The sequence below is a fragment of the Pteropus alecto genome, unplaced genomic scaffold (genome assembly GCF_000325575.1).
Source record: "Pteropus alecto unplaced genomic scaffold, ASM32557v1 scaffold182, whole genome shotgun sequence".
Classification (NCBI taxonomy): Eukaryota; Metazoa; Chordata; class Mammalia; order Chiroptera; family Pteropodidae; genus Pteropus; species Pteropus alecto.
Genome location: NW_006433946.1, coordinates 5,079,913 through 5,090,888, shown reverse-complemented (window position 1 = coordinate 5,090,888; position 10,976 = coordinate 5,079,913). Strand labels below are relative to the sequence as shown.

Genomic DNA, 10,976 nt, shown 5'->3' with positions numbered 1-10,976 from the left:
CCCAATTTGTGTGAACTAATTTGCCTCATGACAAATAACACCTATTCATGAGGAGACAGTCTGCTGTAATGGAAAGAAGACTGCATTAGGTATGAGAAGAACATTTAAATCTGAATCACATTTCAGTTTGTGTGAACTCTGGTTGGTCATTTAACCTTTTCGCAGTTACAGTTTCCTCATCTATAAACAGTGAGATAAAAATGCCCTACCTACATTGCAGGGTTATAATATAATGAAAAGAAATAATAGATATAAAGCATTGATAAACATATTAATATGCATGTGGCTGTTACTTAGTATTAATTATTGGCATTAGAAGACAGCTAAGTTACTGGTGCTCTGAGACAGACTCTATGTAAAGCTAATCGGCCCCAAGGGAATCAAATTTATGACCTTTTATGTATTAATTATCTCATGTTCAAACCAACTAGTCTAATAGGCCCAAGCCATATATAATACCTCTCCTTTGCATACATTTATAATGAAAGGTAATTTTTCATTATTTTGGTGGAGTGTTTTCACAAAATCTTTGAGGATGACAATTTTCTTAGCATTAGTGTATTAGCAGAAGTAGTCAATGTCGAATTAATAATGCTGATCAGAAATCTATGCAAGTGTTTTTTCATGTACTGTTAAGCCCTTAGATGTTGCTAAATTAAATAAAGTATGTGTAATTTTAAACAAAGCACAAATGTCTACCGATAAGTTTTCTTTGCTCTTATATTTAACTTTAAGCATTTAAACTTTGGGTCCTTTCTATTTTAGGGACATGGGCTCTCAGGTGTATCAGGAATTCCAGGCCCGCCTCCATTGCCAGGTGCTGGGCCATCCCCACCACCACCTCCACCACCACCACCTCTACCCGGAGGAGCTCCCCCTCCTCCTCCACCTCCTTTACCTGGAATGATTGGTGGTGTACCACCGCCACCACCACCACCACCTTTGTTTGGGGGGCCTCCTCCTCCACCTCCTCTTGGAGGAGTTCCTCCTCCCCCAGGAGCACCAATAGATCTGCCTTTTGGAATGAAGCAGAAAAAAATATATACACCTGAGGTGTCCATGAAGCGAATCAACTGGTCAAAGGTAATACTCCAACTAGAGTTTTTTGGTTTTGTCTAGATATGGTCGATCATTAATATGTGAATAACTGTATTGCTACATATAAGTATTATATACTGTTCGAGAACGTGACTCTTGACTCTCTGCTTTCCTTTGTGAGTTCATATATTACTTTAATTTTGTTCAGCCTTCAGTTTAGTTCCTAGAGGATTAGAAACTCCACAGATAATTTGGAATTAATGTAGAAGGCAAAAGAAAAATCAAAGTGAGGGTGGTGTTAGAGAATAATAGGTGAAATATATCGCCAAATGAAAACTAATTTTGATTCTTTTACCATTGTTAACTTTAAGTACTGTAACATTTGTAAATACAGTCTTTTTATTGAGCCTTTTAATCTTATTAATTTTTGTTTTTAGACAATGAATTTTCTTTTTAGTTTTAAACTTTCTGATAGTGTGGAATAGGTGACAGTATCCAGTAGTGACGTAAACTATTTGCTTTTTGATATGACATATGAAAATTTTTTTCTTTTTAATCCTATATTGCTTTATTATTATCAAATAATATATCATGTAAAAAAAAAACCTTATTATCAAGATTGACACAGTCCCTATTCACTAGGAACTAATCTTCTAATGAAGATGGCTACCCAGACCACCATTTGGGAAAATGACTTATTTAAGAACATACTTATAGGGATACCTGACAGTATCTACATAGTAAATTGATTTGACCAGAATAATTGTTAAATCAGTTTTAAAGTTAAGCATATACTTTTGCTTTGGTCATAAAAGTAAATGAAATATAAATGGTTTTAGAAAGTAGGTTATTATTATTATTATTATTATTATTATTATTATTATTATTATACATACAATTCACCGGACTGTAGGATCCAGAATTTGTTGGCCTGGTGTGTGTAAATGTAACGATATGTTAATTTAGCAATTTAGTGTACAGCGTAATGGTACTTATGTGTCACAAAGCATCATGATGTACTGTAAAATGCATGATTTTAATCCTGGGTTTCAGTGTAGTAGCTAAAAGCACAATTCTTTGGAGCTGCACTGCCTAGATTTAAATCCATCTTTGCTGTTTACTAGCTAGGGCAGCCACTTAAACTTTCTGGAGCTCACTCAGTTTCCTCACCTTTAACATGGAGATGATAATAGCTCCTGCCTCAAAGGATTATTGTGAGGATTAGATTAGATGAATTAAATATGCAAATAACTTAAAACAGTATAGGACACATGGTAGGAAGCATGTGTTAACTATTAGTATGGCTATTGCCTTCAAACTAGTCAGTGAACATGGGGAATTCACATTTCTGAATCTTAGTTTCTCCGTTTTTAAAAATCTAGGAACAAGAAGAATGTATGTGAGTTAGGGAAGAAGTTACTAAATTATTTTTAAGGTTCTTCTTGTAGATTTTTTTTTTTCAGTAGACAATGTCTTAAAATGTAAATTGCTATATGGCCTATTGCTATTGTGTACCTTTTCTATATACTGATAGAATTCTGTGACTTTCTCAATGAATATTTACTTAAAAAGCATTATTTTGATAGATCCTAAAATCGATTTACTAGGTAGATGAATAAAGGAACTGCCTTTCAATCTCGACGAAAGTGAATTTTTAAAAAAATAAATATGAAGTAATATTTTAAAAACTTATCTTTGTTATTTTTGTTTCAGATTGAACCCAAAGAATTATCTGAGAACTGTTTCTGGTTAAAAGTTAAGGAGGACAAGTTTGAAAATCCAGATCTCTTTGCAAAATTGTCACTGAATTTTGCTACCCAGATAAAAGGTATGTTTTATTGTTTTAAATATAAATTCTTTATTCTGATGTGTTGAATTAAGTGCTTGCTAAAATTTCTAGCAGTGTATATATGTGTCATCTTTCCACAATGTGCAGAGTCAAATATAAATAGATTAACATATTAACTGTATTGACCCAACAACTACAGAAGGATAGCTCTTTTTTTTTGTTTTAATTTTATTTTCCATACATGTCATTATTCATCTGAAAATATGGGTTTATTTTTATTATTTAATATGGGAGTTATACCCCTCTATTATAAAGTTATCATTTTTACCATGAAGCAGAGAAGGTGAATTTGTTGATTCATCGTGTGAGAGAAAATAATGTAACAGAATGCTAATGGCTCACAGTTTTCATGAAATTGGAATAAGATTGGTGCCATAGTGCTTAAATAGTTTTTCCTCTTACATTTGTACTACTTGTCAATTTGGTTTCCTAGAACATTTTATAGCCTTTTTCTATAAGTAGATTTTCTGGAGTAGTATCAAAATTTGATACCTAATCAAGTATATTTTACTGATTTGATAATAGCATACCTTGTTTATTATTAGATCCTTAACCTTTTGTGCTGTATAGGTAACTTGTCAATCTCATAATTCAATATTGTGGTCTGTGGGGTTTTGATATTTGATATTAACATTATTATTTAACTAATTATTACAGAATTGATAGTTTAGTTAAGCATAGATTTTTTTTCAGTCTGAATGAGTCTTTACAATTAAGAAATTGATGTATTTCATATGCCAATGTCCTTGCAATTTGCACCTTTATCATTCAGTTGACTGAATTGTCACAATATGCCTTAGTATGTGAAAATGTAAATTTTAGAAGAGACAGAGACAGAGAGAGAGAGAGAGAGAGAGAGAGAGAGAGAGAGAGAGAGAAGAGGGAGGGAGATGGGAAGGGAGAGGGAGATGGGAAGGGAGAGGGAGAAATGGAAATGGAAATTATTTCTTTTCATCTCTTTTATCATATCTTGCACACTGGAGGTCCGTCCTTGTGCTGTATTTATTGTTCCTTGTATATTGAAGTTAACACACACACACAAATCTGAGAGGATTAGAGTATTCTGAAGAATTTTGACATTTAAAAAATTCCTGTCATTAGATCTTTTTTCCTTATTTGCTATAGTAGACTCACATTTCAAGGGTTCTTCAATGATTCTAGAGATTACTACTTATTATAATCACTTTTTTAAATTGGCAAAGTAAAACTTGCTTATATTAAGGTATGCATATAGTAAAAATAAAAAAATAAAAAGATGCAAGGTAAACATATCCCTTCTATCCCAGACTTACAGCTTCTTCCCTAGAGAAAACCACTTTCACTAATTTCTCGCATTGCCTCCTGGAAATAGTCTGTGCCTCGAAACTCATATGTATATTTATTATTTTTTGTTTTTCGCTTCTTGCTGTTTTCACTTTATGTCTTTGGATATTATTCCATAATAGCTTATTATGTTTATCTACTGTGTTCCTTTTATGCATTGCATAGAATGGTGTGGTCTGGGCCTATTTTAATTTATTTAACCAGTCCCCTATTAATGGTTATTTAGATTAGTTCCAGTCTTTCACTAGTTCGACCAATGTTTCAGTGAACATGTACCTACATATACCTTTGTGCACATAAGATCTATCTGTAGGATAAATTCGAATAGTGAAATTCCTAGATAAAATGCTCTGTACATTTATAATTTTGATAGATATTACCAAATTGCCTTCCAAAGAGTTTGTGTTCATTTATAATGCCACCAAAAATATATATGTGTATCTGTTTCCCACAACCTTTGCTCATCTCAGAGGTGAAATTGTAATCGTCTGTGTTATAATTTTTACTTCTTAAATTAGGAGTAAAGTTGAGCAGCTTTCCTTCTATTCATAGGCAATTTTAATTTCTTTCCTTCTGTGAAATTTTCCCTCTAGTTCTTTGCACATTTTGTATTGAGCAGTTGCTCTTTTACTTATTGATGAATTTGTATTAGGTTGCCCAAGAATCATAGGTTTCATAAAATTTTAGCGTTCATCCAGACCTTAGAAGTGACTATTTTACAAATGAAGAAAATGAAGTTTGAAACATAGTGGTAAGTATAAAACTCGTTAGAGAGTTTCGAAGGTAGTGTTGCATAATGGGAAAAGCCAGAGGAAATGGAGTCACACATATGTGCATTCCAGCTGTGATACTTGTAACCTCTGAGACTGAATTTTCTCATCCATAAAATGAGTAGACTAATGTTTACCTAGTAGTGTTGCGAGAATTAAATAAGGTTATATATTTAAAGCACCCAGCACAGTGCTTAGCATAGCAGGCACTCAATAAATATGAATTCTCTTTTCCCTTTCATTTAGCATGATGTGGTTGTGTGTGTATGTGTGCACGCATGTTTTGTTTTTGTTATTGATACTGAATACAACTGCTAATTCGGCAAGAGAATTTCCTGCTCTTCTGAGCAGTACTTGATAGAGACAGTTACAATAAAAGCAATTGTTGCTGTGGCTGCTACAACCTAATCAAAACCAAGTGAAACTGAACAAAAATCATATAAAGGCTCTCATGTATTTACTGCTGAGAATACTGCATTTCCATTCTTCTTAACTTATTCTCTGAATTTTCTATGCAATACTACTATTACTTTTTTCCTAATTTTGAATATTTGAGTACAACTCAGATCAGGAACACCTTTCAGTACCATCACTTTTACTAAGATTTATTTCTGAAAGCACGTTTAAAGGAATAATTAAGCATAACAGCACATTCCAGAAATGCATAATATAGCCAAAACAAATTTTAATGGTACAAAACTGCCATTTCTTTTCATAACACTTAACTGTTGATCGATCTTACTGTAATAGCTGAAGTTCCTTGTCACTTGCAGTGCCTTGATTCATAATTTGGTCAGTAGGTGGCAGGATCAGTAAGAAATCAGCCTGGCTTTACTGAACCACACTGCCCTGGTGTTCCTAGCTCCAGGGCATCACTTTCTTCCCCATTCTGCTGCAGTTTTCATCACTCTGCGGCATTCTGGAAGGTGTGACATACTCATTGTTTCGAAGACCTATTTCCAAAGCTCTTAGACACAGTGTTCTAAAGCCTCTGAACATTTCTTCCTACTGCAAGGGATTTGGAGAGCTCACATCTCAGTGTTCCCTAAACGCATTGTAAAGCATTACTGATCTATGTTTTAAGAAAATGTTTAATTTGGGAGTTCTAAGTTGATTTGGATTACTAAATAGAAAGAAGTTTCAAAATATGTTAGCTCTGATACCTATAACATTTAAATGTGTAAATATTTACTATGAAAAAGTACCATTAAAATATACTTTCTGTTTGAGTTACTTATTCTTAGAGTTATAGAGAAATTTATTTTTAATTTTTTATTATAAACTGAATTATTTCTATTTTAGGAGAGAATGGATCTCTTAATTCATTTAATTCCTATAGAGTACCCACCGTATGTAAGGCACTATACTAAATTGGAGAGAGAGAAATGAAGAAGGTCTTGTTCCTGTACAGGGAACTCATCATCTAGTGAGGGAGAGAGGAAGAGGTATACTTACTACATTTAGTCAAGTTGTATTAAATGTTAACAAATATTTTTAAAAAGCCGTAGTAGCACAAAATGGAAATAGTTAATTTGGAGTAGGGCAAATAGAGATCCTAGAGGTAATATCATTTGAGATGGGCCTTGATAGTTAAGTAGAATACCAATAGGAGAAGAAAGAAAGAAGGCATTCTAGGCAAAGAACATCATTAGCAGAGTATAGGGGTGGGGAGGTGAAGTGCATGCTTTGTTGAAAGCACAGCCTGTTGGGTTGGGACTTGGGGGTGAAGACAGTAAGGCAGACTTCACATTGAGGAAATGGAGTTTTGTTCTTTAATCATTAGGGGCTCAATAATTCGATGATTGACCACTGAGCAGGCATTTGGCAGACAAGTGATGGGTATTCACAGATAGGTGAGAAGGCATTGATTGTGAGTAACTACCAGTAGGCTAGACAAGATATGATATCCTGACCAGGATAAATTCCTATTCTCTGTAATATAATCCCATGCTTATATTGTTTAGATTCTTTTTACAAGCCATAATGATACTGTATGACAAAGTATATCTCAAAATGCTCTTTAGATTAATGAAAAACAATTATATATCTATATATATTAGAGGCATCTGGAAAAGGCCTTATTACTATATTTGAATATACATCATATATGAAGCTGTTAGAATTTGCATGTTTTAGTTTTATTTATTACTTGATTTGATGATATTTGGCAACATATCAACATCAAGGCTATAATAAGAGTGTCATTTTCCTTAAAAATCTATAGTAATTATAGATAATAGTGACATTATAAAAGAATTAAAGTGAAGATGGCTAATATTAACTAAACTTGAAATAATAATAAAATATGTAGGTTATAATGGCTAATTCTAATTAGAATTTCTAGGATTCTCTAGAGGCTCCACAAAGAACAAAGTTAGTGTGTGTAAGTTGTAAGCAATTCTTGGTTTTAATGTTGTTTGGAGGAAATATGAGAAATAAACATGAGAGGTTAATAAAATTTAGCTTCTTCAAAAATATATTTCTATAGTACAATTTAGCTTTAATAATAACATAAAATTGAGGTGTTACACATATTTCAAATGCATATAAATGTCATTTTGCAATGCTTGAAATATTGGGCATAGCTTCAAAATTATGGTGGAACTGAGTTTGAAGATGTGTTTATGTAAAAGTATTTTTCCTCTAGGATCATATTTTAAATTCTTAGTCTTAGAATCAGCTGGCTGCTTTTGAAGATACCTACTCTGGTTGCCTAATACAGTCTTCTATATTTAGTAAAGCAATGAAAAAACAAGAGTGGTAAAATCTAATTAATCTCTGTCTTCATAACATAGAAATTCTTGGAATTGACCTGAAAATAATGAGGTGTCAGTCTTAGAGCACACACCCCTATAAGATGGTGCTAAAGTGTCGTGAGAGACCTAGTGGCCTAACAAATAATTTATCTTAATAACACACTATACATGCTCTGTAGTATAAACTTTCATACAGAGAGAACAAACCAAGAAGGCTTAATTCTTTCAGGCAGCCAACTAAAAACCATACATACCTGTATATAATTTCATCATTTGTATTAAATCTAAATCCTTTGGATTTCTATGAATAAACTAACCGGATGTTTTTATCACCTTACCAAAGGTTTTTAAATTAGGAACATTTTAAGTGTTTTAACTTATGCTGACACATAAATTCATTTTCAGTTGTCCTGTTCTAGCATTGAAAAATCACTTCTTCTCAATGTCATTAATCATCAGAGAAATGCAAATTAAAATCACAAAGGGCTATCACTTCATACCTGTCAGAATGACTATCATCAATAACTCAAAAAACAACAAGTGTTGTTGAGGATGTGGAGAGAAGAGAACCCTTATGCACTGTTGGTGGGATTGCAAATTGGTGCAGCCATTAAGGAAAACAGTTTGGAGGTTCCTCAAAAAATTAAAAATAGAACTACCTATGATTCAGCAGTTCTACTTCTGGGTATTTATCCAAAGAAAACTATAACACTAATTTGAAAAGATATATGCAACCCTATGTTCAGTGCAGTGCTATTTACAATAGCCAAGATACAGAAGCAACCTAAGTACCTATCAATCGACAACTGGCTAAAGAAGTGGTATGTATATACACAATGGAATATTACTCAGCCATAAAAAATGAAGCCTTACATTTGCAACAACATGAATGGACCTAGAGAGTATCATGCCAAGTGAAATAAGTCAGACAGAGAAAGAGAAGTGCTGTATGATTTCACTTACATGTGGAATCTAAGGAACAAAATAAACAAACAAATGAAATGAAAACAGACTCATAGATACAGAGAACAAACTGGTGATTGCCAAATGGGAGGGGGAGTTGGGGGGCTGGGTGAAAAAGATGAAGGGATTAAGAATTACAAATTGCTAGTTACAAAATATCATAGGGATATAAAGTACAGCACAGAGAATATAGTCAATAACATTGTAATAATTATGTATAGTGCCAAGTGGGTACTAGACTAATTGAGGGGAATCCCTTTGTAAATTATATAAATGTCTAACCACTGTGCTGTCTACCTGAAACGAATATGAAATAATATTGAATGCCAACTATAAATGAAAAATTAAAAAAAAATAAAAACATTAAAAAATTATTTTCTTTCTGTAGAAGGAAAACAAGGGATTTGTGAGCCAGAGATACATGCCATTGTTTAATTATAAGTCACTAATTGTAGAGAGAAATTGTGACAGTGTATCTTCAGCCTTCTAAATGAGTAGACTTCAGAATGGCTTTATCTTGAGGTATTGGTGATCACGTAGTGATTGTACTGTTTCTACTACTAGCATCATCACTACTAATAACAATAGTAAGAATCATAATAATAACAATAATAGGAATAATATCACATTTATTAAGCCTTTACTCTGTCCTAAGCATTGTGATAAACATTTTAAATCCATATCTCATTTAGTCCTCATACCTACCCTAGATACTATTATTATTGTTTTATAGGTAAAGAAACTTAGGCTATGGGAGATTGATTAAGCAATATGTCTTGTTTCCGTAGCTAGTGAGTGGCAAAGCTGAAGTTTGAAACCGGGATTGTTCTTAATCACTATGTTACAACTATTTCCTACATTATAACAATGACTTTTAATGACTTTTATGCCCTTAGTAATTTGTGTATTTTGTTGCAGTTAAGTGGTCCATTTTTAATGCTATAGTTTCGTATATGTTACATTAGCTTGTGAAAGGTATAATCCTGTTATCCCAATACTGAAGACAGTTCTTTATTGCTTAAACTGCAGCCAGAAAATACATTTATGGAAGGGAATAGGGTTATTTTTTCTGTGAGTAAGATTTTTTTTTTTTAGCAATTGTCCGAATAGAATCTATCAATTTTAGAGCATTGCTTTAACTTGGAGTCTATTTCTTCTAATAATGAATGAAAGAATATGGTCTTCATGTCATTAAGCATTTGGTAAAGATATATTAATATACATAGGCTACATAAAGTAATGTAATCAGTTTTTCTTGGGGATCCTTTGAGGTTAGCTTCTTAACATTATAGATACCTTGTGTTATTTTAATATGATACTTTTTTAGCTGTGAGCTAGTGAGACTGTCTCTCCCCGATTCAGTAATTTTTGCTAATAAACATATTGATTAGGCACAAGCACAGGTGTTCAGGTAATAACATTTATAATTTACACAGATATTTACTTACATTTAGAATTATTATTCTAGTTAAATTAGTTTTGTTTTGCCAAATAGAAATTATTTACATTGATATCCAGTGGATAATTTTAGCACAGCTATGTAAAACTACAAAGGGGTGTGTTTTGTTCCAATTGTATATTTATGGCAGTTGAAACCAGTTCTAGACTATATCTTGCATGATATAAGAAGTAATACCAAGAGATTTCTCTGATTTGTTTAAGAAATATATTTAATTTAGAGAAGTTTAAATCTGGTAGCTTTGCTGAGGCATTATGTATAAGTTTAGTCGATTAGTCCTTGTTGGTGAGAGTAAATTTAATGCTTTCTTTTTAATAGATTATTCAGTAATATCTGGTTGTTAGTTAATTTTCCCTAATTTTAAACTATGCTTTTTGATATTATTATATAATTATTATTTTAAGACTTTGCAGCTTCTCTCTAAACACACCTTCCCCAGTTCTTCATTTGGCCTCTCTTTAGATGACACTTATATCAGAATGCAGTCTTCACAATATATTATAATTGTCGTTACTACTTTGTGTCCCCAGTCAGACACTGAACTTCTTGCAGGCAGGAAGAAGTATTTCCATTTTGTTTATTATCGTTTCCCAGCAAGTGCCACAGTTTCTGGCAAGTATTAGTGTGTTCAAGAAACACACAAATAAATGAATGACAGTTATGTGTACTTAGTTTCATAGTACCAAGGCAAATAAAATAAAGTATGGATGCTAACCCTGAATTTAGGCACATAATAGGAAATGTGTGTATTTCAGTGATTACACACACGCACACACACACATACACATACATATCTATACACATACATATATGTATAT

The 10,976-nt window shown here is 32.6% G+C and overlaps 1 protein-coding gene across 4 annotated transcripts in view; it reads left to right on the top strand.

Annotated features, from left to right (window-relative positions):
* Positions 1-10,976, top strand: part of DIAPH2 (diaphanous related formin 2) — a 781,302-nt gene that overhangs the window by 234,162 nt on the left and 536,164 nt on the right. For all 4 annotated transcript variants that reach the window (XM_025044410.1, XM_025044409.1, XM_015586720.2 and 1 more), the window contains 2 exons: positions 766-1,083; positions 2,752-2,866. In XM_025044410.1, the coding sequence (XP_024900178.1) occupies positions 766-1,083; positions 2,752-2,866 (433 nt within the window). The remainder of the gene's footprint in view (positions 1-765; positions 1,084-2,751; positions 2,867-10,976) is intronic.